Source organism: Crocodylus siamensis, chromosome 9 (genome assembly GCF_052110815.1).
Source record: "Crocodylus siamensis isolate JL-2025a chromosome 9, ASM5211081v1, whole genome shotgun sequence".
Classification (NCBI taxonomy): Eukaryota; Metazoa; Chordata; order Crocodylia; family Crocodylidae; genus Crocodylus; species Crocodylus siamensis.
The window spans coordinates 55,711,062-55,737,086 of record NC_143403.1 but is presented as its reverse complement, the minus strand read 5'-3'; the positions used below and the strand labels follow the sequence as shown (position 1 = coordinate 55,737,086).

Below are 26,025 nucleotides of genomic sequence, written 5' to 3'. Positions count from 1 at the left end.
CCCTCACTTTATGCGGGTTCTGTATGCAAATTCACTCTTACGCGATGACCCTTTTTTATACCAAAATTTTGTTATATACAATGTAAATTCACTGTTATGTGATCCGTGTGGTGGAAACCCACAGTCAACTGTTTTCCACAGTGCGCTGTGGGAGTGGCAAGCACCAAAATATAGTCTGCTGTGTGGAGCTGTGCTCCTTGCTTGTTGTCTGCAACATGTGTTTCTGTAGTTGCCATCTTCATTATAATAGTGCCCTGTGCTTGTGTGTACCGTCTGCTGTGGGAAAGTACCAAAATTGTCTTGTAAAAGTGGTAGAAACGGGTCTGGGAGTCAGTACAGTTGAAGTCTTGGAACATATCCCTATTTGCTACATTGTAAAGTGGGTTCCCTTTACACAAATTCAAGTTATGTGCCATTTTCCAGGAACACATGTACAGCATAAAGTGAGGGAAACCTATCCTATAAATGTCAGATGGAGGTATTTTACATCGTGCTCTGAAGCATCTTGTACTCCTCATTGGCAGACATAACAATGGACTAAAACGTCTGTCTTGATTCATATGTATTATTAGGAACATAAAGATTTCCATTAAGAAAGTGTTAAAACTACCAGGTAAAAGAAATAGCTGCATAGCATACTGTAAGTCATTAGGAAAGGTCCAAATACAATACAGCGTATTGACTAAAAGAAGGTGGGAAAGCAGTTCTCCACTGTTTTCTGTCTTTAAATAATTTGGTTCCATTTAATTTTGCTATTAAATGTTGTTAGCATATTTAGAATCCCTGGAACGCAAGGTCCCATATCTACGTGCATACTATTTACAAGAACCACAGGTGGTGACAATGTAGACTTCCTTTGCATGGAAAAAATATACTTTAATGCATTTCTTCATACATGAATTAATGACTGTCTACCTGTCCCATTTTCCACATCTTGATGGAGTCCTCCAGGAATTTCACGTGCCCAAGCACACAACATTGTGCAAAACAAAACCCCAAACCATTTGTCAGAAATGGAAAAGAACAACACAAATCTCCAGCTGACATCTCCCTGCCAATGCAGGACTGTTGGCTAGTGCACATTTTCTAGCATCTCTTTCATACTGTGTCTGTCTCTTTAGTTTTGAAAGACCCAAGCAGCATGTCTGTCCCTATCTCTCGCTGGGACAGGTCTTGCTGTCTGAGTTCTCATCTTTGATATTCAGCCTCTATCTTCCCTTTTTACGTGTATTCCAGGACTCTACACCCAGCACTCAACTCCCCTTCATCTGTCGCCCTTGCCAGACTTACTGCCGGCAGGCTCTTTGCCTAGGTTGTCCTTGAGGACTTCACCGCTGCTTCCCAGCTTGCCGGGTCTCCCCTTCCCCTCAGGGCCCCTGAGCTGCTACAGCCCATGCATTCCTTGCTATGCTGAGCTCTGCATCGCTTGTCCCTTATTCTCCCCGGGGCCCTCGCAGCCAGAAGCAGACGCCGCAGGGCTGGGCTCTCGGAGCCGCATGCTAAAGCTGGTCAGGGCGCAAGCTGCAGCCTTAGCTATCCGGACAGAGGTAAAAAGCAGGGCCCTGAAGCATCTCGGGCACTGCTGGGCGAGGGGACACCCTGCCAAAGGAGGCTGGGGCAGGAGCGGAGCTCCGGCGGACAAGCCGGCTCCCGCCCGCAGGGTCTGCAGAGGGAGAGCGCCGTTCTGGACTACAAGCCCCATGATGCTTCGCGGGCGGGTAGGGTTCCAAGATGGCGGCGCACACGCCAGGCAGCGGCGCGGGCGGATCGGACTCGGAGAGCGGCAGCAGCAGCGCGGAGGACTGGGAGCGGTTCCGCGAGGCCGCCTGGGACCCGGCGGGGCAGCGGGCGGCCACGGGGCGACCGGAGCCCAGCAGCGGTAGGCGGCTGGACACCGAATTGGCCGGGCTCTTCCTCTCCCACGTGGCGGGGTCCGGCCGGGCTCCCCTGCCCTGCCCAGCCCGGATCTCTTTCCGTTGGCGAAGGGTCCTGTCCCGCTCCGCGGCGGCCCATCGCCTTAGCAGATGTTGAAACCAAACGCCCCACGGTTGAGCATCCATGAAGCATGCGAGCCCCTGGCCTGGTGACCAGCTCTTCTTTCCAGCCACAATTCCTGGGCTACTTAATCAGGAGCTAAATTGTCGGTCAATCTTTGGCTTGTCCTCTGCCTGTGGTTTCCTCTTATGTCTAGCCCTACCTCTGAGGGTGCCTGTCAGGTGTGTTTGACCTGCCCCAGAACTAAACAGTTAAAAGTTTGGTGCTCCATGAGGTTCCATCTCCTAGACAGTGCTAGTAAGGCATGTTGCCCTTTTAGGGCCATACATGTTTTAAATTAAATACACTGTATACGTAGAGGATTCTTGCCAGGGAAGGATACTTTCCTTCTTCAGCGGATACATCCACTGTAAACTCTGGTTATGTTTTAGCCAGTGGTGTAGGCCATTTTATGTACAGCTTGAGGAGTTTCAGATCATAGCAGTATTCTTTGAATGTGACCCCGTCCTGTTTTTCAAAAGGATTTATACTCTGTCAAATCTCTTACAACAAAATGGGAATTATGGGTGTTTTGGATCATTCTAATTTGACTTTGCTTTGCTTTGTCAGGTGGCTTAAGCACGGACAAGCTACCATCAGCTCAGCCAAGTCTCAGGTATTTTTCCTGATTTCAGAGTCCATTTTCAGTGCTGCTGTCATAGCAGAAGTAGTATGGTGGCCTCTCATTATAGTTGCACAACAGTTGCCTTCTTAAAACCAGTTCCCCATTGCTTATAACTTAGTAAAGTCCTGCTTGGAACGGAGCTCAAGATTCTTGAGTCTCAACGTTCCTTTGCTGTCAGCGAATGTCTGTGAAATCACCTGGCTGAATTTCCGTTAGTCAGTTCCCTCCTTAATGGCAGATCTTCAGGGAGGCTGACAACTTACTGAGGTTGTCGTTTGCTCCAGGTATGTCAAATATGGCCTGCAGTCTGGCCTGCAGGCTTTTGCCCTGAATCTGGCTCTGATGATGGACCTTCCTGTGGCAGATCCAGATGCCTGGGTGAGATCCCCAGTGCTAAAGCCCCAGCAGCACCTTGGTTTGTTCCTAAGATGGCAGCTCAGTGTCCAGGATGCTAGGCTGCTTCTTGCCCAGTCCCAGACTGGTCAGAATGGGCACTAAGTGTACTTGGATCCAGCATGGAGGGGGGAGGTTTTTCTTGAGCCTGATCCAGCCTGTGGGCCCAGCCCTGCATCATTCCTCTGGTTTGTGGACCAGTCCCACACCACTAATCTAGCCTGTGGGGCCAAAAGAGTTTGACACCTTGACTTACTCTGTTAGCTCAAGTGCCAGAATTCTCCCAATTCCATTACTGACCAATGTTCCCTCTAAGGAGTAGTGGTCCATGAGTGCCGCTTTGGTCCCACCTTCTCCTTTTGGTGTGGCACAGCGCAGTCCGCTGGGAAGTGTCCCAAAGTAAGCGTCCAGGTGGGAGCAGGAAGGGTTCGGCCACCAGACAAAAGTAAGCTCCTCACTCATGCAGGGCAGGCAGCAGCTCTCCCCAAGGTGGGACTGGGGCTGGTGCAAGGTTCTGCTGGCTTTGGGGAACTGCTCCGCTCCCCCGCATTGCCTCGGGGAGCAAGGAGGCACATGACATCAGGGCTGAGGAGTAGAGCAGTTCCCTGGAGCTAGCGGAGCCTGTGCCAGCCCCACCTTCCCTCACCTCAGTTAAGAGCTGCTGCCTGCCCTGTGTGAGGTTCTGCCGGCTCTGGGGAACCGTTCTGCAGGCTCCGCCGGCTCTGGGGAACTGCTGCACTCCCCAGCCCTGATGCCATGTGCCTCCTCGCTCCCTGAGGCAATGTGGGGGAGCGGAGCAGTTCCCTGGAGCTGGTGGAGCCCACGCCAGCCACGTCCCCATCCCTGTCTCTGTCTCTGTTCCTGTCCCTGCCCCATCCCACACTGACCATGGTGCCTCTGCTGCGCTCTGTGCCTAGCTCCTCTCCAGGTGGGTATGCATCAACATTTTGAGATGTGCGCAGCTGTGCATGTATACAGTTTAGAAGGAACACTTACGGACCCGGTTTGATTCCACATCAGGGAATTTATTCTTCAGTTTACTTTTTCAGATGAAGCTAGGAAGACACACACTCCCCCCCCCCCCCCCCCCTCAAAGAAGTTATGTTTGCAAAGACAAGCGCGTCCGAGTTAAGGCAGGTCTGGGAGGGGAGGCTATGGCAAATTTTGGGGTGGCTGCAGCCTCCTACCCTGCATAGCCCTCTCCCAGCACCACCACCAACCCACGCTGAGCACAGCTCAGCCCAGCCCCTGTCAGGAAGAGTAGCACACCCCTGCCTCCAGTGACTGCAGCACTACGATGAAGGGAAGAAAGGTCATAAGACTCCTGAGCACAGGCCAAGCAAGAAGCAAGAGTGGCACGAAGCTACGTGGCCCACCCTGCACAGATCTGGTGGCACATGCCCCCCAGGTGTCCTCCCAGGGTGCACACAGCAGCAGGAGCTGCCCCTCACCTCCCTGCGTCCCCCAGATGAGCCTCAACTCCATCCTATGCCTGCCTCACTTCAGCTGGGCAGCGCCTGCCCTAGCCCCACTTCTCCCTCACTGCAGGAGCCTTGATCTGCCCCCCCCATGCCCCCTTCCCTTCCACCACAACAGACTTGCCAGCTGCACACAGCTCTTCAAGCTGCCTGGCTGTATATCAGAAATTGGATCATTATCAGCCAATATGCGTCCTTAAAAATTGACTATCATTATCAGGCCCAAAAATCTCTATCGTGTAGTAAAGGGAGCTGTTTATAGGAGCATGCCACCTTTGTTGAAGGTGTAAGGTGTGTAGTGATTACATGGGGGAATCATGAGATTGTTCTCGTTCTTGCTGTGAAGGCTGTTGAATGCTATCCTGAAAAGTTGGTTTTTATCCCTGTCCCCATCACAAGGTTCCTGTGCAATCGTGTAAAGTGGATTTTTACAGGTGGCCACTAACTGCATGTTCCTCATTTTTGGGGCCCAGCTTGAAACCATGAAATCCATTGAACATTCTGAGCTGCACCAGCTGGTGCTTTTGGACACAGGCAGCCTTAATTCCAGCATCTTTGAATTTTGACTGCTTGATTTAGCAACTGTGTTCTTTGAAGATAGTTTTTCTGGATAGTTAAATCAGTAGTTTATACTTTTTCTGTGTGCATTTAGTAGTTTATACTAGAAGTGGACAGATATATTGGTCCGATATTGGATCGGTACCAATATAAAGAAAATTGGCTATATCAGATATCGGCCCAATAGGCCAATAATTTGGCCAATAAATGCCCGTGCTACACGCAGCTGCAGCACAGCGCTCAGGCAGCGAGGAGCAGAGCCAGCAGCGTGGAGAGCTGCCTCCAACTTTCAAGTCTGGTGTGGTGGAAGGGGAGGGAATGGTGGGGGGGCACAGATCAGCACCCCCTGCAGTGAGGGAGAGGGCAGGAGCAGGTGCTGCTCAGGAAGAGTTGCGGGGGGGGGGGCCCAGAGGCCTGGCTTGTGGCAGGGGACATGGCTCTCACCACTGCTTGCACCCTTGGAGAGTACGGTGGGAGGGTGGGCTGCAGCCAGGGCTGTGCAGGGCTCTTCTTGGTAGAGGCTGGGCTTGGAGCGGGCTCCAGTGGTGCTGGGAAGGTGCTGCATCTACCTCACATTTCGCCGCCGCTCCACTGCCAGCTGCAGCCCCAACTGAACACCCTGCCTCCACCCACATGCTGGGAAGAAGCCAGGCTTCGCCGGGCAACTGGTGGTGGTGGTGCTGGGAGCAGAATGGCAGCTAAATTTGGGGTGGATGCAGCATCCTCTACCTGCTCTGAGCCCAGGCCCTGCCAAGAAGAGCCCTGCGCAGTCCCGGCTGCAACCTGCTCTGCCCCACCCTGTGCAAATCAGAGGGGCACCCCACCCTGTGCCCTCTCCCCAGCTTTGCCCTGGCTGGGCAGCACCTGCCCCTGCCCTCTCCCTCACCCCAGGGGGCATTGATCTGCCCCCCACCCCTCCCATACCCCTTCCCCCACAATATACTTACCAGGCCAGAAATCAGATTGGTATCAGGTGATTTGCTTCCTTAAATATCGGCACCAGACCCAAAAATCTCTATTGGTGCACCCCTAGTTTATGCAATACTTTTCTGTGTGAATTTATACTCCAAGCATGTCACCCCAGCTGCTTGTAATAAAGCCTTCTCTTCAAGAGCAGAGTTGGTATGAGCAGTAGCACTTGCCTTGCCTAATATATCCTAGCTCTGTTCCTCAGGGACTATGTGTAGGAGTGGGAGGATTTCCCAGGCTCTAGTTCTTTGTCTCTGCTCTTGAGACTCACAAATGGGTCAGTTAATATAATTTAAGTTGGAGGTAATTGGGTAATGTGTGCTTTGGGAATAGTTCTGAGCCCACTAAAGCTAAGTCCACATCTGCTAGTGAACAGCCCTCTTATAATAATTGCTTTTGTTTACTATTTATCTGAATTGGATTTAAATTGATTATTTAAGGCGCAAGATGCTCTGTCACAGTGCATGTCCCCTGTCACCTACTTGAGAACAACAGAGGGTCACAGGGCCTGAAGAAGACCACAGTTGTTGTTGTTGTTTTTTTATTTTAAACAGGCAGAGAGTGAATGATCATGATCAAGATGGGAACGAGTTACAGACCACACCAGAGTTCAGAGCACATGTTGCAAAGAAACTGGGAGCAATGTTAGACAGGTATCTGCAAATGGGTAACCAAAAATTTGCAATATGAGATCAAATAAAGGCTTAGACTTTTTCCTGACTAAAGCTGTGTGAATGCTGCTGAAGTGCTAGGTGAAGGAATCATTGTAGATTTAAGTGCATCTTTTGCCATAGGAAAAATTTTTAGAGATTAAGGAAGGATTGTTGCTCTTGTTTCCTCCACCCCTGCATTTACTCCAGGCCTCCAAATGCTTATAAATTGACCTCACCGTTGTTCAGTTTTCCATTGCTGAGGTAGTAAACCCGATATTGCCTTTCTCTGTTATCCTCAGTGCTGTATATTCTGCACTGGAAAAGAAATAAGCAAAATTTACATTCACCAGAGCTTCTACCTTTTAAGAGCTGGCTTTAAATTTGGTTATTAAATACTCTGATCTCTTTTCACATTATCCTTACAACTCCCAAATTCTGCACTAAACTGCAGTTTGCTGTTGTTGTACTTAAAAGCAAAAGTATGGCTGATGGGAACTAAATGTCTTAGTGTTCAGTGTGGCTTGGCTGATTGTAATGTTGTTGGGCAGTTCATGTGTCTCACACTTTTGTTGGGAGTGAACCTGCGCTATTGTGATCACTTCAACAGTGAAGAATTGAAGTGAAACCACTGAAAAAGGTCACGTAACTTCTCTCTTAACTTTTATTTCTTAGTATGTCCAACTGTCTTGTGTTTGCTGCACAGAGCTAAATCCTTTTCCCCTTTCCTGAGTTCAAGTTTTGATTTTCCCTCTAGCTCCATCACTGTCTTGGAGGGTTCGCCACGTTGTGGATGGATTTCCATGCAAGCTGCTGACTCTGAAGATGATGGTAAGTTCCAAGCACAGATACTGTTGTATTGGTGTAAACTATTAAACAGACATGGACAAGTGGGTGCTGGTTGGTTTAGTGGTCCAAGGCTTCCTCCGCCCTCATCTTCCCCTTCACCCGGCTTTAAACTAGGCTCATCGGGGGAAGGGGAAGACGAGGGCGGAGGAAGCCTTGGACCACTAAACCAAGCAGCACCCACAAGTACAGCCCAGCCTAGACCGATGAGCAAAACAAATACACAGGTAAATAACAGGGGCCAAGGCAATGCTGAGATTAGGGGGCCAGTGCACACATCTTCAGGAGGCCTCAAATGCTTGTACACAAACGCTCATAGTATGGGAAACAAGCAGGAGGAACTTACCTCCTGCTAGTTGACACCAACCCAGACATAGTAGGGCTCACAGAAACGTGGTGGGACCCAACGCATGACTGGGCAGTGAATATCAAGAGCTATAGGCCGTACAGGAGGGACAGGACAGGGAGGAAAGGTGGGGGTGTGGCGCTTCTACATCAAGGAGAAATACACATCCTCATCAAGTAGCACAGGGTCGGAGGGGCACACTGAGTGCTTTGGGTTAGACTACAAGGCAGTCAAGGGGAAAGGGACTTAACGGTGGGGGTCTGCTACAGACCACCCAACCAAGGGGAAGAGCTAGACCAGGAATTCTTAAGTCAGGTCATGGAGGTAGTTAGGTCAAAAGACGTGGTCATCATGGGTGACCTGATATCGTCTGGGAAGAGCAGTCAGCCAGGTCTGACCACTTACGTAGGTTCCTAGCTGAAATGCAGAACCTCCATCTAACCCAGGAGGTACACAGCCCCACCAGGGGAGACACCCTTGTTGGACCAGGTGCTGGCCGTGGACGATGACCTGGTGAAGGGGCTGCGGGTGCTCGACCACCTGAGCAACAACGATCATCGCCTGCTGGACTTCACCATCCAGCGCAAGGTGGCAAAGGCCTGCAGGAAGGCAGCAGCCCCGGACTTCAGGAGGGCGGACTTCAATGAGCTAAGGAGAATAGTCAGGGAGGCACTGAGGTCCCGGAGGGGAGGGGAGTCGGGTGTCCAAGAAGAGTGGTCGCTTCCTAAGAAGATGATCCTCCAAGCACAAAGAGAGGTAATCCCAACGCAAATCAAAGGGGGCAGGAGGGCGCAAAAGCCCCCATGGCTCACCAAAAGCATATGGGAATGCCTCCTAGGTAAAAGGAAGGCATACACCCAATGGAAGGGAGGGGCCATCACCAGGGAGGACTATATTGTGGTTGCTCGGATTGCAGAGGGACAGGAAGGACAAGTTGGAGATGGAACTGAGACTAACGACCCAGATCAACAACAACAAGAAGTCCTTTTTTAAATACATAGGAGGCAAAAAGAAGGTACTGGGTAACGTGGGGCCACTGCAAGACACACTAGGAAATTTGGTCATCACGCCGGACGACAAAGCTAACCTATTTAACAACTTCTTTGCCTCCATTTACCTGAGCAGGGACTGGATCAGCCCCCCCACTGGGACCCCCTCAGGCCCCAGGGGAGGCACACCCAGGCCTAGGGTCAGTGACGGCCTAGTCAGGGAACTTCTGGAGGGACTGGACGTATTTAAATCAGCTGGTCTGGATGATCTCCACCCCAGAGTGCTGAGCAAATTAGCAAAGGCCATTGCAGGACCCCTGGCACAGCTTTACAAGCACTTGTGGTGCTCTGGTATGGTGCCAGGGGACTGGAAGAGGGCCAACATGGTTCCCATTGTCAAAAAAGGGAGGAAGGAGGACTCAGGAAACTATAGGCAAGTTAGTCTTACCTCGATCCTGGGCAAGCTTTCTGAGAGAATTATCCTGGCACATGTCCACGAGGGGCCAGCAGGGGAGGTTATGCTTAGGGGCAACCAACACGGGTTCATTAGAGGCAGGTCCTGTCAGACCAACCTGGTGGCCTTCTGTGACCAGGTCACAAAATCCTTAGATGCAGGGGTAGCAGTGGACATAGTCTTTCGACCCTATCTCTCACCCCATTCTCATTAAAAAACTAGGGAACTGTGGTGTTGACACCTACACAGTCAAATGGGTCGCTAACTGACTGGAGGGCCTCACCCAGACAGTGGTGGTGGATGGGTGATTTTCAGCCTGGAGGGATGTGGGCAGTGCAGTCCCCCAGGGCTCGGTCCTCGGGCCCGGACTGTTCAACATCTTCATCAGTGACTTGCACGAGGGGGTAAAAAGCACCCTGTTCAAATTTCCTGATGACACTAAGATGTGGGGGGATGTGAGCAATCTAGAAGGGAGGAATAGGCTGCAATCAGACCTAGACAGGTTATAGGGGGTGGGCTATGAGAACAGGATGGGTTTCAACATTGACAAGTGTAAGGTGATGCACCTCGGGAGGAACAACCAGCACCATACCTACAGGTTGGGGAACTCCCTTTTTGTCAGTCCGGGGGCAGAAAAGGATCTTGGAGTCATCATTGATGCCAAGATGAACATGGGCCAACAGTGTGGGGATGTGGTCAGGAAGGCCAACCGTACCTTGTCATGCATCCACAGATGCATCTCGAGCAGGTCCAAGGTGGTGATCCTCACCTTCTCTGCGATACTGGTCAGGCCGCTGCTGGAGTACTGTGTCCAGTTCTGGGTGCCGCACTTCAAGAGGGATGTGGACAACATGGAGAGGCTCCAGAGGAGGGCTGCCCATATGATCAGGGGGCAGCAAAGCAGGCCCTATGAGGAGAGGCTATGGGACCTGAACCTCTTCAGCCTCCACAAGAGAAGGCTGAGGGGGGATCTAGTGGTCTGTTACAAACTAGGCAGAGGGGACCAGCAGGCACTGGGGGAGTCCCTGTTCCCCCGAGCACTGCCAGGAGTGACTAGAAATAACAGTCACAAGCTGGCAGAAGGTAGATTCAGACTAGACATGAGGAGGTGCTACTTCACTGCCAGAGCGGCTAATATCTGGAACCAACTTCCAAGCAAAGTGGTGCTGGCCCCTACCCTGGGGGTGTTTAAGAGGAAGCTAGATGAACACCTTGCTGGGGTCGTTTGACCCCAGTACTTTTTCCTGCCATGGCAGGGGGTTGAACTTGATGATCTGCTCAGGTCCTTTCCAACCTTACCAACTATGAAACTATCAAGTGTATTGGTTTCTCTCCGTTGCTGGCTCACACATTGCTCTGAATATGTGCACCACGAGAATTTCTGGGTTGCTTTAATATTATGGCATGCTAACACCTCTGAGATCTTTAGGGCCATGTTAGTGCTAGTTGGGACTCTAGTCATGTCAGGGTTGACACCACTATTGCCTTTTGTTCCCTTTCTGTATGTTTCAGGCTTTCGCTTATTCTCCTCGTCTGTCCCAGGAGATTGTGGGAAATCAGAACCTTCCCACTCAGTCAGGAGGCAGAGAACTTCCAGTTCCAGGTGAGATGTTAGACTGATACTTTGTTTCTAATGCATTATTCCATCTGCCTTTACAAGATTGATTTGAGACAGCTCAGGAAATTGAAAGCTGCAGAGATCAAGTAATCAGTTTTTATTGCATTTACATTTGAATTTGTCAAAAGATTTTTCTTTTTTTTTTTTACTTTATTTATTAATGAATCCAACTTACCAAATGAAAAAATAACATTAAAAGATGCATCCAATCTGCCCCATGAGACAAATGTGCTCTTTTAACCCAAGTCAATGTCTACCAGGTCTTGTGTTCGTTTCTTCACTTTCTTTCAGTCTCTGACAGTTCCTTTATGTTTCATTTGATGTCAGGCTTTTGTGTTTCTTTATTAGTAAGTATATAATAATCCACGCTCTCATTTTTCTCAGAACTCTACATAATACAGATCTCACTATCTTCTGCTCATCTCTATGTTTAAATTTATTCCAAATTTGTTTTCAAGTGTTAGCTCATACAACCTGTGCTTTTTTTAGTATGAAGATAAGTTTTTCAAACTTCTGGTTTGAAGGAATTTTTTCCGTACATTAGAAAAATCTTTTAATTTGTTTTAAATAGAAACAAGGAATATGCTTGGAAAGTTTTATTCCTCCTTTGAGTGTATTCCCCCTTTAAGCACAGTAGCTTTAAAGAGCAGCTTAGGCTACAGACTGGTTAAGTAGTTTCTATAATAGATTTTTGTGCCTCAAAGCGTTGAGTTCATCCAAATCTCAAACAGGATGATGTTGGAATCTTGGATTCTGTGCTTTGGTTGAATTCAAGGTGAACATGTAATGCACTTACCTCCTGCTTTTCTTGTAACCCTTTCAGTGAATTGGACAGTGACCAGGAATGGCAGAGGTGCCAAGAGGCTGCTGTATCAGCAGCAGACATCCTGAAGCAGAGTGCTCTTCCTGGGGTGTCACATAACTACAGCCAGGCCCAGAATCAAGAGTGCACAGAGCACAACCAGAAGAAGAAGAAAAGGAAGAAGAAAGTTAAAGGAGAGAGTCATAATGATCAACAGATACCAGAAGCAGTCGGGTGTGGTAAGACCAGCAAAAATGCTCTGTGTCCCATTCTTAGCAATGGAGAGCATGAGCGACAGGAAGGCAGATATACAGACGCCAGATCAGTGAAGAAGAAAAAGAAGAAGAAAATCAGGAAAGAAGAGAATACATATTCTAGTCTACAGACTGCAGATGGTCAGGATGGATGAAGGGCACTGAAAGGTTAACAGCGAAAAGTAGTTCCTGCAGAATGTCTTCCACTGGCATAATTGCCAAAGTTGCTATTTTAGGGTTTCAAAGCATTTGAGAGCTTATTTAAGTGGCTGCCCATATTGTGGCATCTATTGGGAAACAGAATGGAAGACCAAGCCCAGAGGAGATACCTGCACTGCTGCTTAGGCAGACCTTGCTTGGAGGGATGTGGCATTTTGCACAGACTTTGATAATACAGTGACATATTCATAGTCCCTTCTGCCTGGTTTGATCCTTTTGGTGTCCAGGACAGGCGATCTGGTCTGAGCATATATGTGACAAGCTGATTTTGGTGGAAATGGGAGCAGAGAATCAGTTCTGTTTCACTTCTCTTGTCACCTCTTGCCAGAACCAACAGAAGAACACCTCCAGCCAGTGAAAGAGACTGGTTCATTCAACAGCATCCTGATGGCTGTTGGAGGTCCACTTATATTTCCTGCAGTCACCATCACATTATCAAAACCTGCTGTATTACTAATTCCCTTGTCATCTGCACTCTCCTGGACTCTCAGGCTAACAGCTACTGAAAGAGCATGCAGTTGTATGTTGAGGATTTATTTTCATAGTATTACACCTGCCACGTGCAGTAGAATTTAATAACAGCCAACGCCTCTTGGTCTCATTTGATATATCATGTATTATTCACAAGTGCTCTGTGCTTCCACTCAGATGGATGTTTGCAGCAGAGTTGCGTAGGTCACATGATTTTATATGCACAGCTGTTTATAGTAACTTGACGGTCAGTGCTGTAGAATTACTGGAAACAGGTGCTTTCCAGCTTAGTTTGGCATTTCCTGTATTTATGTCCTTATTTGGACTTGATCAGTCAGGTTGGTTTATTTCTCTGAGACTCAGCAGGTTTCACCACTATTCTTATTTTCTTAATAGAGGTCTGCAATTCTAATAAAGCAGGTCAAAATCCATTATTTGGGTGGGTTGGGAATACCTTTATCTATCTTTATTTGTGTTTGTGAGGCTTGTGGGTCTCAATAGCTCTGACCATTGGACCTCTCCCCTCCTCCTGGAGCCATAAAAGCTCAGCTAGAGCCACTGAACTAGGAAAATGCTGCCCCATGTAGTGCATCAGGAAATCTCACATATTTTTCTCCTGTTAGAGCCCAAACACCATATTGTTAAGATTACAAATATACCTTTTTTCCAAAAGAACCATAAATTGCATTCATGTGCAGGATTACCCTTTATTGGTTACCATGACATCTTTTACTTCAGCACATGGTATTTTTGTGTGTGGAATAAAAATACCAAGTCAGAAATATTTCAGGGAAGGTTTTATTTAGTTTTTTTAGTTTATTTAATGCTCTTGGTCCTTTCCCAGTGTATTTGATTCCCCTATGGACTTTTTTTAAAGAGCAATAGTGTTCAAGGTCTTTATTTCTAGTTATAAACCTACATTCAAGGAAAAGGCTGTTTTCTTTAAAATTGACCCTGAAAATGTGGACTCAACATATATCCAGGTCCACTTATAATCAGAACAATATGGTATTTTTCAAACCAGGAAAAGCTCTGCTGGCATTTCAGACCCGAAAGACTATTTAGAAATTTGGCTTGTAAATTAATTTTAATACACCAACAAAAACTGCTTGCCTAACAGCCATCATCAAAATGATTGATAACTAACTTTATGAACATTATGAAGTTTGTATATGAATCTTCCCTATACCCCTGAATGTTGATGTCACTTATTCAGTCAAGAAGCTAAATGTACAGCAGCCTCTCACAGGATTTTCTTTTCAATTTATTGGAAGTTAAATATATTTACAGGATAATGCACAGTGGAGAGGGGGAGCAATTCTAAAACCAAATTCCACCAAGAACTTCAATTACTGAAATTCATCTCTTACAGCTGATAATATCTGAATCCAGCAAGAAAATCTCAATGTCGACTGCAGTTTACATCTTTATGCTTGAAATTGCCAGATGTGGTGGCCTTAATGATCACTGTCAACTTATGCCTTTTGCCTTTTATTCTCCATTGTTTCTTAACCTTTTGGAGGTTTGATCATATTTTCCCTGTAGGGGTTTTGTCCTCTATGCAGTGAAATTGATAGCTTCCATTATAACCTTGGAAATAAGCTTATTGTGGCTTCTGTTGTATTTGTTTGCAACTCATTAATGATGTGAAGGACATAAATGAGAAGAGAGGAGAGGAATTATTTGAGGAATTTATAACTAGTAACCCAAAGCCTTTGTTTATGCTAGTTCCTCTGAGATGTACTCACAGGAGAGCTGTAGCAGCCAGGTCATAGTGAGGATAATGATTGAAGATGGGACTAAAACTTGTTAAATATACCGTTCCACCTATGCGGTGATCTTTATAAAAAAGAGCTGGTATATGTTACACAGGCAGTGAGATGCATACATAGCCTGTGGTGGAAAGGACAATGGTGTTAAGTTAGGAACAGCTTGAAGAGCTTAGTTTCTGAACCATAAGGTAGCTGTAAAGTGTCAAGCTACCTCTTCTTTTGCCTGGCCTATACACTGCTATGCCCACTGGCCACAGAGGGAAAGGTAAGAGAGGTGAGAATCACATCTGTTGACATAGAGAACTAAGTAGTCTTTCCTGCTCCTGAGCTTCAATTTTTGCATTTTAAATGAAGCAAAACTAATGAAAGTGCTCAGGGTTTTTTTTCTATTGGCTGTGTGCTGTTTTAGGGTGGGTAATAGGTTTGAGCTAAATAAAATTGATATCAAGTTAAATGGTAAGGGTCAGTGTGTAAACCCATACTGAGCAAATTGTCCATGCCATCTCTGATTTTGTTTCTCAGTAGTCTTAGTTTCAAGGGTGGAAATTGAGCTCTTGTATTGGCTGCTCCAAGATGATTCTCCATCTCACTCACAAGCATCTTTCCATTATCTTTGGCAGCAGCAGTAGGAGTATCTAAGGGTCTCTGCATTCTGCAGCTCAGCTCTGCACTTTCCTGCAGGGTTTGCTCTGGAGTGGACAAGCTTATGCACACCCAGCCCTGTCAAGGGCTAAAACCCCAGCTACACCCCCTCACACTTTACTAGAGTTCAGTCAGATCCCTGTGCTGCAGAAATCCTCTGGGCAGCTACAAGGATTCCTGGTTTGTCTGTGGTGGTCATTGTTTCCTTTGGCAGTGGAAGGTAGTGGTGTTAGGTCTATTCTTCTGAATTATCCACCGTCTGTGTGCATTCATAGCACAGTTCCTGAAAAAGTCCATTTCCCAAGTTGTGACACACGGGGGTGAGGAGTCTGTACAAGGCAGTGGAGGGGCAGGAGGCCTTTGGCCACAGCACTCTCATCACCATGGAAGGCAGCCATGGTGGTGACTCGCAAACACAGATGGCACTGCTCCTGACAAATGTGGTTGTGGCACTTGCCTGTGAGCTGGTCCCCATGGTTACTGAGTGGAGGATGCCATCTGTGCAGAAATGAAGGTCTCTATAACGCTGTGAGTGGATGGCAGCAGGTGGCTGTGACTGTTGGTGGAGTCAGAGCTCTGGTAGAGCACCAGGCTGCTAGAGGATGCTGTTAAAACACATGCACAAAACCACAGTTTGAACCTAGTCTGTTCTTTAATCTGTTCCCTATTCCCTTTGTAACTCCCCTCCCCCTTTCAACATGGCATGTAAGCAGACTTCCTCTTGGAGAGTAGGCCCAAGTCTTTGCCTGTCACATAAGACTTATTCTTTCTTCCCTCACTCCATGTGCAAGGACTTGCACGCCTATGTCCAGTTGTGGACTTCAAGCACAATGTTACAGTCAATCCTCAGGGATTTAAAGCTACAGATTATAGTTGCTTCTTGGCTTAATGCCCTCCTGGAGCTGGAAAGCTCCATACTCTCCCTGAAGGCATCTCATCCTGCCTTGTCCTGCATACTTGCTGTAGGATTGACTGCATTCTTTAATGTTAGTCATTTGTACAAATTCCACCAAAGGCCCCATTTCCACGCCCATACTTTGGTTTGGATGTGCTGGAGAATTCTTGCTGTGGACTGTGTTTTAGAGCTTTCTTTTAGTACGCTAGATTTCTGCATCCTTCAGGACCTTGGCACAGTCCTGTTGCAGAGTGCTCAGTCCTGTTATCAGACCTGATAGGATGCTAGCAGGGAAGGGAGGAGCACCTTTTGTTCTTACCAGCTGGGCTTGAGGTGAGGCGAGGGCCTGGCTGAAGGTGCTGAATGGTTGTGTCTTGATTCTGTAAATGTATTGTTTGTGTTTGCGACACTGGTGTGTGGATCCCAGACTCTGTGTGGTTCTCTGACTCAGATGTGAACACCTAGAAAAATAATGTTACAGCGGGGCAGGGGTCATGTCTGTCATCTCCAGCAGTCCTAATAGGCAGCTCCACAGGAAAAGCAGGATTGGAAACAGCAAGCAAGTCCCATTTCCAGGGAGACTCAGCAAGCCTTGGTGGTACAGCAGGGAAGCTTGCCCTCATGTAACCATTACTCCAGCTGGTACTGAGAAGGCAGCTGGAACAGCATGGACAGTGCGCCAAATGTGATGAGATGGCAGGAGCAGGGTACCATTCCCTGTGCTGTGATTTTAGGTAGGGGAATGAAGCCATGTGCATAAATCCCAAGGTACCTGTTTGGTTGGCGTTAGGTTACTCAAGGCGCTGAGATTGGCCGTGTCTGTTATCAGCATGGTCTGCGGTAAAAGGCCGGTATGTGCATATTGGGCCACGTCTGACTTGGGACCATAGAGAGCTGGGAATGGGAGAAAACAAAGTCACGTGGATGTTGGAGCTCTGAGGGTTTGAACTAAGAATGACAAGGCTTAAATGATGAGACAAGCTCAGCTAAAGTGATGCCCATGTGAGTCTGCTATCAGCCAATCCTAAATCTGAGACAGAAATTGTGGGAACAGAGAGGCTGGGAGACCAATGCGGAGGAGGAACCTTCCTCTGTTTCATTGTTCTTTTCCTTAGAGAACAGTGCAAGACCAGGGGCACTCATCCCTAGCCCAGCAAACCTCCCAAGTGAAGGGGACTGCATGGACCTGCACATTCAAGGAAAACTATTGCAACTTACCATGGGGGCTCTGTATCTGGGCCATGGTAGCCATGAAAGGGCTCTGATTGATGTGGCTCTGGACCTGCTGCATGATGGGCTGCTGATAAGGTGGGTGGAGCTGCTGGGAGAACTGAACTGGCTGCAGGGTGGTGAGGCTGCTCCCCATGCTGTTTATCACAGGGACACTCTGGGCTTGGGTTGAGGCCAGGCCTGAAAAATAAGAACAAATGATACTCCCAGTTCCTTACCTAACTCCACCTTGCACCATGGGCATGTAGCCATTTTCCTTACTAATGGGCATCTGGAATCTTCTTAAGACCTGTACTTGTCCAGGCCTCTGAATATTTGTGCATGATCAGGCATAACAGCTCTGCATAACAGCACACTGTCTTACAGCCACAGCCTTTCTGAGAGTGGCAGAATGTAGTGCCTGTGAAAATGAAGACTTGGCTATATAAACCTGGAGCCAACAAAAAATTCTATCTTTGCCAGTGCATGTTTTAGAGTTGCAGCCCCAGGTATCGCTTGCAGGGCACAGTCAAGTTCAACTCACTAAGAGAGTTGATGGGCAAGATCCCCTGGGAGGCCTATCTGAGGGGAAAAGGAGTCCAGGAGAGCTGGTTCTACTTTAAAGAAACCTTATTAAGGGTACAGGAATGAATCATCCCATGCTCAGGAAGACTAGCTTGGCTTAGCAGGGAACTCTTCAGTGAGCTCAGACACAAAAAGGACGCTTGCAAGAAGTGGAAACTTGGACAAAAATCTAGGGTGGAGTATAAGAATATTCCTCAGGCATGCAGGGATGAAATCAGGAAGGCCAAAGCACAACTGGAGTTTCAGCTAGCAAGGGATATGAAGGGTGACAATAAGGGTTTCTACAAGTATGTTAGCAACAAGAGGAAGATCAGGGAAACTGTAAGTCCCTTGCTGAATGGGTGGGGGGGGCAACCTAGTGACGCATGATAGGGAAAAGGCTGAAGGGTGCCTTTTTCACCTCAGTCTTCACAGGCAAGGCCAGTTACCAGGCAACTGCATCTGACAGCACGTTTTGGGGAGAAGGTGAGCAGCTGACCATGATGACAGGTTAGAAAAGCCAGATGTGTACAAGTCAACGGGGCTGGACGCAATGTACTTGAGAGCATAGGCAACAGAAGGGGGGTGCTGATTGGGCTCAGTTCCCCCCCTCTCCCAAAACGCAGGGGGAAGCAGGTATGGCCAAAGGTCAGCTTGGCCACAAGCTGCTGCAGCAGAGGGGAGGGGCGCACACACTCAGATACCTGCCTGCTGGGCCCTCTGCAAACCTGGGTGTACAAGGTAAGTTTCTTTCTTTACCTGGGCTTGTGGGAAGGAGTATATCAAGACCCCCACAGTGGAAGAGACAGAATCATTCAACCCTGCCCCCACCCACTTCCTGTTACACTGCAGGGATTTTCCTGCAACCTGGCCCAGCCAGGGCCCCATTCATGATGAATGGGGCCCTGGCTGAGCCAGATTGTGGGACAATCAGAGCTCGGTGGCTCTCTAGGGCATGGTGCCAAGAGGGAGGCACATGCCCCCCACAGTCTTTGCATGGGGCAAGGGCAAGCTGCAGTTGCGAGCTGGGATCGGCCTGCTCTCTGCCTCCAAGCCTCGCTGCCACTGCTTCAAAAGCAGCGTAGTACAGCACCATGTGTGTCCCACTGCTGCAGCAAAGCACATGACGCTGCGCCATACCACTTTCAAAGCAGCAGCAGTGAGGTGTGAAATCGGAGAGCAGGCAGAGCCCAGCTCACAGCTGCAGCCCGCCCTTGCTCAATGCAAAGATCGGGGGGGAGGGGGCACATGCTTTGGCCGGGGCCCCATTCACCTGAGGCTCCAGTCGGGCCGGGTTGTGGGACAATCAGAGCCCAGCAGCTCACCCAGGGGTGCGGCACGGGGGAGCCAAGGGGAGATGTGCCCCCCCTCCCCTGGCTCCCCCATGGTGCACACAGCAGCAGGAGCTGCTCGGCCATGCCCCTGGAGTAGCTGCTAGGCTCTGATTGCCCCACAACCCGGTTCAGCCTGAGCACAGCCCTAGCCCCACTCCCACTGCCCCATGACCCTTCCCCGGCAGACTTTCCCTGCATTCAGCTCCCCCCCACCCAAAAAAAAAAAGTCTCTCCACCTATGCCTGAGAGTGCTGAAGGAGTTGGCTGATGTGATTGTAGAGCCTATGGCCATTATCTTTGAAAACTTGTGGCACTGAAGAGAGGTCCTGGACAATTGGAAAAGGGCAGATAAAGTGCCTATCTTTAAGAAAGGAAAGGAGGATACAAGGAACTACAGACCTGTCAGCCTTGCCTCAGTCCCTGGAAAAATCATGGAGTAGATCATCAAGGAAGTCATTTCTAAGTTCTTGAAGGGGAAGAAGGTGATTAGGAGCAGTCAGCATGGATTCATGAAGGGCAAGTCATGTCTGACCAACCTGATTGCCTTCTATGATGAGGTGACTGGCTCTGTGGATGTGGGGAGACCGGTGGATGTGATATACCTTGACTTTGGCAAGGTTTTTGATACTGTCTTCTACAACATTCTCACAACCAAGCTAAAGAAGTATGGGTTGGATGAATGGTCTTTAAGGTGGATAGAAAACTGGCTGGATCATCAGGCTCACAGGTTAGTAATTAATGGCTTGGTACCTAGTTGGCAGTCGGTATCAAATGGAGTGCCCCAGGGGTTGGTCCTGGGGCTGTTTTTATTCAAAATCTTCATCAACAATCTGGAAGATGGGATGGAGTGTACCCTTAGCAAGTTTTCATATGACACCAAGGTGGGGAGAGTAGTAGATATGCTGAGGGTAGGGCTAGGATTCAGAGTCCTAGACAATTTGGAGGACTAGACCAAAAGAAATCTCATGGGGCCCTTGTACATGTGATGAAGCTTTGCTCTGATGCATACTAATTAGCACTTACTGGAGCAGACTGTTAATTGAGACTACTGCAAGTCTGTTGGAGCATGCTAATTAGTATGCTCCAGCCATCTCCATGTCCTGTATTCAGCATACCCACATTTCAAAATGGTGGTGGGATGCTTTAATTAAAGCTCATCAAATGAGCTTCAGTTAAAGCACCCCTGCTGCCATTTTGAAACATGTGATGCTGAATACATGTGACAATGTGGGTGCTTGAATTAGAGTGGCTGTCAGAGCCACCCTAATTATAGAGTCCCCCTCCACTCTGTCACATGTGTATAGATGCCTATGAAGTTCAATAAGGACAAGTGCACAAAGTCCTGCGCTTAAGATGGGACCACCCCATGCACCAGTATAGGCTGGGGACTAATTGGATAAGCAGCAGCTTTACAGAAAAGGACCTGAAGGTTACAGTGGAAAATAAACGGAATATGAGCTAACAGTGTGCCCTTATTGTGAAGAAGGATAACAGCATACTGGGCTGCATTAGTAGAAGTGTTGCCAGCAGATCGAGAGGAACAATTATTCCCTGTATTCAGCACTGGTAAGGCCACATCTGGAATACTGTGTCCAGTTTTGGGCCCCACATTACAGAAAGGATGTGGACAAATTGAGTTGAGTCTAGCCAGAAAGCAACAAAAATGGTTAAGAGGCTAGGGCATGTGATTTATGAGGAGATGCTGAGGGAACTGGGCTTATTTGGTCTGAAGAAAAGAAGACAAAGGGGAGATTTAATAGGAGCCTTCAAATATCTGAAAGGTGGTTACAAAAAGGATGTAGCTAAACTGTTTTCAGTGGTGGCAGATGACAGAACAAGGAACAATAGTCTCAAGTTGCAACAAGGGAAGTTGAGATTAAATATTAGGAAAAACTTTCATGAGGAGGGTAGTAAAGCACGAACAAGTTACCCAGAGAGCCTGTGAAATCTCCATCCTTAGAGCTTCTTAAGACCTGGGTTGATGAAGTCTTGGGTGGGATGATTTTGCTTTGAGCAGAGGATTGGACTAGATGACCTCCTGTTGGACTAGATGACCTCCTGAGGTCCCTTTCAACCTTAATTTTCTTTGATTCTAAGTTCTGATCTGCCATAACCTTCCACTGGGGAGACATCTTGTGGAGGTGAGAATAGTATCATAGTCTCAATGATCCATTTATTCACTCAATCTCTATGTTCAGATGCTGGTGAAGAAGGGCAGTTGTGCTATACAATCTGACTGGTTAAAACTGCAGTTAGACTGCTTTTGTTCTGGCTACTAAATGGCTGAATTTGAACCAGTATAACAGGAATGAGAGATTTCATAGCCCAAGTCCCACAGCAGTCCAGCCTCCACTTAGTGATTTACATTTCACCTAAGCTTCTATGGGACCAGGATGCCATTCATATCTTGGGGAACGATATAAAACTGCATAGAATTGTGGAAGATGCAGACGTGCACCTTAACTGCATACTGGCATAAATGAGGAAAGGGGACACAGTACAGAGCTGGTATCAAGGAATAGATTAATAGGGCTTTTTCTGCTTAAAATGAAGGCCCGTGTATTTTTGTTTTCCTTTATTTGGCTACATGTATCATGCACATAAGAACTTTCCAGCCCTGGAGAGAAACAGACTGTGAGAACTAGCATACTAATTCAGAGGGGCTGAAATTCAAGGAACACCAACTTCCTGCTAGGCAGGAAATAAGATGCTCTGTGCTTTTAATCTTCTAAGTGCTGTGCAAACATTACCTGATCTTCACAGTCAGGAGGGAGGAATTGTTAAAATTTCTATTTAAAAAAAAATGAAAGCTGGCAGAGAGGTGCAGGGGTGGAATGAATCATTGGCAGCAACAGAGAGAGATCACAGGAGCTCTTCACTCCCAGTTCCTTGATTGCAAAGTGGACTCCTCTCTCAGGGCATCTTAAATCTTGCACACAGGTGTTGCTCTTATCCCTTAATCCCACTGTTACTTCCAAATAGCTGATGCTGGAAATCCCCAGTAGTTGTGACCAGCTTGCCCAGACCTGTGTTCTCCTCCCTGTGGCCTCAGGGCTTTTGGGACAAGCAATGAAACAGACAACTACACATAATTTTTGGATAAATCCAGATAACCAGAATTTGGGTCATAAACCACAATACTTAGGGCCATTGCTCACCTATTACCAGGGTGGAGGCTCCTGTATTGGTGAATGCTGGCGCCAGGGATGAAGTCTCACCAGCTCCAATTGCCATCACACCAGGCAGCGATGCCATGATCAAGTTCTGGGTTTGCTGACTCAGTGCATGTGGATTTTGCTCCAGATTATGCAGGGCAGTGAGTGTGCTAACAGGAGGGAGAGGCCCCCCGGGAGCTGATATCTGTGCGTGAGAGAGAAAGGAGACCTGTGAAAACAAACACCACCTGAAGCAGTCTGAGCATGACTGGCACTCAAAGCCCCAAAGCTGGGTTCCATCCTGCTCCCCTAGCTGCTGATTGGAAGGCACTCTATATTTGAATGCAATTTGTCTGTTTTCTTTCATTCTCTCCCTTCATTATTACTGATTAACCATTAAAGCAGCAAGGTATTAAAAGTAGCTTTTTGCCCTACTTTGTTCTATCCAAGACATTCCAAATGCTTTATAAACATTAGTGAGTTAGCTCCACAACCTACTCTCTCCCCCATTATGGTGAAGTACCATAATGTACAGAGGAATTAGGCAGCTTATCCAAGTTCATGCAGGAAGCTTGTTGAAGAGCTGGGGATATCATACAGGTCTTCCTTCTGTCCCACTCATTTCTTCCTGAGAAATATATATGTGTTTCTCTTGTTTTCAACAACCCCTGTTATGACTGTTTTATAGAGAGAGTAAATATGCCTAGTGGAGACAGCAGGAAACTGTGCTAGACTTGGCATTGTCACTGATTCAGTTTGGGACCTTGGTTCAGTTATTTAACCTCTCTCTTTTCCATCTCTCCTTAATTTCTATCCAACGTCTAGTGGAGTTTTGAGGGTTAAAGTTTGGAAAGACCTTTGAAAATCCATGGAAATTCAAGCACCATTCTAAATATTGGGCTGCCAGCTAAACACTAAAAATATCTGTCTATCCATCTATCTTTTCTTTCTATCTTTCTACAGTATCTAAACTTTTTTAACATACAAATGTGCATTGACTTTGTAACATGATTAAGCAGTGGTTGGTTAAATGATACGACTGACCAGCTTGACCGTATCCATTTTAGAAGACTGCTATAAAAGGAGACTTTCCATCTTCTGTAAGACTTTTCCTCTGCATGAAAACAAGGAATAATCAGAAAACTAACAGTGAGTGGGTGACTGCAGATTTGAATCAGACTCATCCAGAATGCACTGAACTTTGTCCCAGACTAGCCGTGCACCAATACAAACACCTGCCAACAGGTTTTTTACATGCTGTACAGTTAAAAGGGATATGCACAAGCCAACCAAGAATGAGAAGCTGCATAATGCTATGCAACAGCCCAAATCACTTGGGAAGAGGTATAGTTGATGGCAGATATTTCCAGATGTTTTTTAATGTGTAGATGATGTATCTGCTGTTATCCAGATACACTGTACAAGACCTTGTGCTGGGAACTCTATGCAGGCTGGGTCTGTTGCACCTGATTTTTATTGAGGCAGTGCAGGTACTGAGTTGTCGGTAGCAGTAGATTCAGTCTGAACTTGAGAAATTCAAACCAGAGTCAGATAATGGGAGGAATCTCACTGGATGGAGAGAAAAAGTCCCTTTGGGAAGAGGAAGTTAAGGACAGGTGCATCATTAGAGATCTTTGACTCTGCTTTTCTGTTTTAAGTACAACATATTACTTTAGTTAATTGCAAAGCAGTAACTGAATGGGATAATCCCACTTGCTGCCTTCAGCTGCTAGTACCCACCCCTACTACCTGTCAGCAGGGTATGGGAACCCTAAGAAGGTGCTTGTACTGCCTGCTCCTGTGTGGCCACATAACATTGCCATCAGCTCAGCCGCTATCATAAATAATATCATTTTAACAGTATTCTGGAAAATATACTTTCTAAATGCTCTGCAACCCAGGGGCCCTTTGCTGATTCCTGTACATCACAAAAATCACTGGAACTAGGATGTAGATCACTCACCAGCTTAGTATCTGTGCTCAGCAAGTTCTGGCTGGGCTCCAATCCAGGTGGAGAGACCTGATGAAGAATGGTTTGCGTAGTCACCATAGAGTTGTTTCCATGGTGATTGCTGCTGGATGACTCTGCCTCACTGACCGGCTGCTGGTTGTACCTCACACCTGTGTTGGAAGAGGGGAGAGGTTTGGTTAGCACACATGAGGCTGCTCTACTAAATTCGGACAAGTGAGAAATGCCATTCCTTTTCTAAGCATCTTCAGAGTGCTGAGGTGACGTTGCCATGATGGTCCAGGAGATATGCAAGAGGCAAGAATTCTTGTGGATGATATCTTTAATTGGACCAACTGTATGGTTACTATAGACATGGGCAAGTTTTGTGTATCACAGTACCCTTCCTCAGGCCTCTGAGATGGAAGCAGATGCAGTTTAGCCAAATGGCAGGTGAAACAGGGGTGCTAAATTCACTTCCTGTTGGAAATACAACAGTCTTACTCCTTTAGTGCCATTTCAGAGCTGACACTGCATTCACTGAATCAGAATGTACATGCATATGGAATCAGAGCCATGAATATCTGAGCCTGCCTCTGCCACAAGCTGGCCAAGTGGTGTGTGGCCAGAGGACTGATGGGGTGTGTGGCCACGTGCATCTGGGAAACAAACTGTGAAGCTCAGTCAGTTAGAAATTCTTCCTAAGAGTAGGTAGGAAAGGAAAGTCTCATGGAGAGATTATTTCATTTTCCATTTTCACTCAATCCTTAGTGATCCTGTTCACCAGTAGACCCAAGACTTCTTCCTTGAGGAGAGACCACTACCTCTCAAAAGGATGGGTGTGATTCTGTCACTGTCTTTTAGTGCTAGGCTTTCCCCATGCTGCCGTCAAGGAAATCACTTAGGAGCTTCTCTCAGACTGACTAAAAGGCATCCTCTCAACACTGAACTCCTCCTAACGCTCTCATAAATCTGATATTCCCCTTCTTCCCTCATTGGGTGTCCATACTTTTGTCACCTGCACCCCTATCCTATGTTATCCCACTTAACTTTTTTGGTCCTCCTATAATACTGATCACCTTCCAAAGAGAGGCACTAGGGAGTTGCTTTTGTACCTGCATTTGTCAGGCTCAGCAATCGCTGTTTCAGCACTCCCTCTGTAGCGTTATTACTCACTGTGAACTTTACTAGGTGAGAGAGCAGGTGGTGGCTGAAGAGAGGAAGAGCTGTGTGATGTCAGGGAGGGTGCGGAATTGGGCTGTGGCGTGCTGTAGGTATCCATGGCCAGCTTGTGTCGAAAGGCCTCCTCCTTCCTCCGGTTGGCGAACCAGTTGTAAACTCTCACCTCAGTTACCAAGTTTGAACCCAGCCCTTGGGCCTGGGATGGGGAGACACCCCGCTGAATACATTCTGCCCTGTCAAGGAAGAGCACAGAAAAGAGCCTTAGTGATCTAGTCCAGCAGTTCCCAACCTCAGGATGAGACCCAAATGAGAGTCACAGGGGCAATGCCGATGGTGCTGCACACAAAGGACAAGCCGTGCTGCGTGTTGGGAGCTCCCCCACTCCTGTCCCCGGGTTGCTGCCGCCACCGCGTTCTGCTCCCCACAGCGGGTCGTGGCAAAAAGTTGGAAACCACTGATCTAGTCATAGCCAAAGACATGGAGCACCATGACTGAGATGTCTGGGTAGACTCCTGAAACAAGTAATTCAGTTTTGTGTCCTCTGTCACCACACTGGTTCTCTACCCTGCTTCCTCTCCCAGGCCCAGGGTGATGCTCTTGTGGGGTGGAAGGCAAACT

General features: G+C 47.6%; 2 protein-coding genes across 3 annotated transcripts in view; one reads left to right on the top strand and one right to left on the bottom strand.

Moving 5' to 3' along the window:
• Nucleotides 1-1,604: 1,604 nt before the first annotated feature.
• On the top strand, nucleotides 1,605-15,572 carry C9H12orf43 (chromosome 9 C12orf43 homolog). 2 transcript variants are annotated; one of them, XM_090062124.1, is made up of 6 exons: nucleotides 1,607-1,879; nucleotides 2,605-2,650; nucleotides 6,612-6,710; nucleotides 7,465-7,538; nucleotides 10,855-10,945; nucleotides 11,784-15,572. In XM_090062124.1, the coding sequence occupies exons 1-6, from the start codon at nucleotides 1,732-1,734 to the stop codon at nucleotides 12,169-12,171; spliced, it is 846 nt and encodes a 281-aa protein (XP_089918250.1). In that variant the 5' UTR covers nucleotides 1,607-1,731; the 3' UTR covers nucleotides 12,172-15,572. The 2 variants fall into 2 exon arrangements, with proteins under 2 accessions (XP_089918251.1, XP_089918250.1); XM_090062125.1 differs by lacking the exon at nucleotides 6,612-6,710 and having other exon boundaries at nucleotides 1,605-1,879.
• The window catches only part of HNF1A (HNF1 homeobox A), a 25,510-nt gene continuing 13,437 nt past the window's right edge, over nucleotides 13,953-26,025 (bottom strand). The window contains exons 4-10 of the mRNA XM_090062123.1: nucleotides 25,402-25,640; nucleotides 24,241-24,398; nucleotides 22,281-22,482; nucleotides 17,234-17,425; nucleotides 16,788-16,909; nucleotides 16,335-16,476; nucleotides 13,953-15,725 (exon numbers count right to left, since the gene is read on the bottom strand). Of these exons, the coding sequence (XP_089918249.1) occupies nucleotides 15,598-15,725; nucleotides 16,335-16,476; nucleotides 16,788-16,909; nucleotides 17,234-17,425; nucleotides 22,281-22,482; nucleotides 24,241-24,398; nucleotides 25,402-25,640 (1,183 nt within the window). The 3' untranslated portion in view covers nucleotides 13,953-15,597. The remainder of the gene's footprint in view (nucleotides 15,726-16,334; nucleotides 16,477-16,787; nucleotides 16,910-17,233; nucleotides 17,426-22,280; nucleotides 22,483-24,240; nucleotides 24,399-25,401; nucleotides 25,641-26,025) is intronic.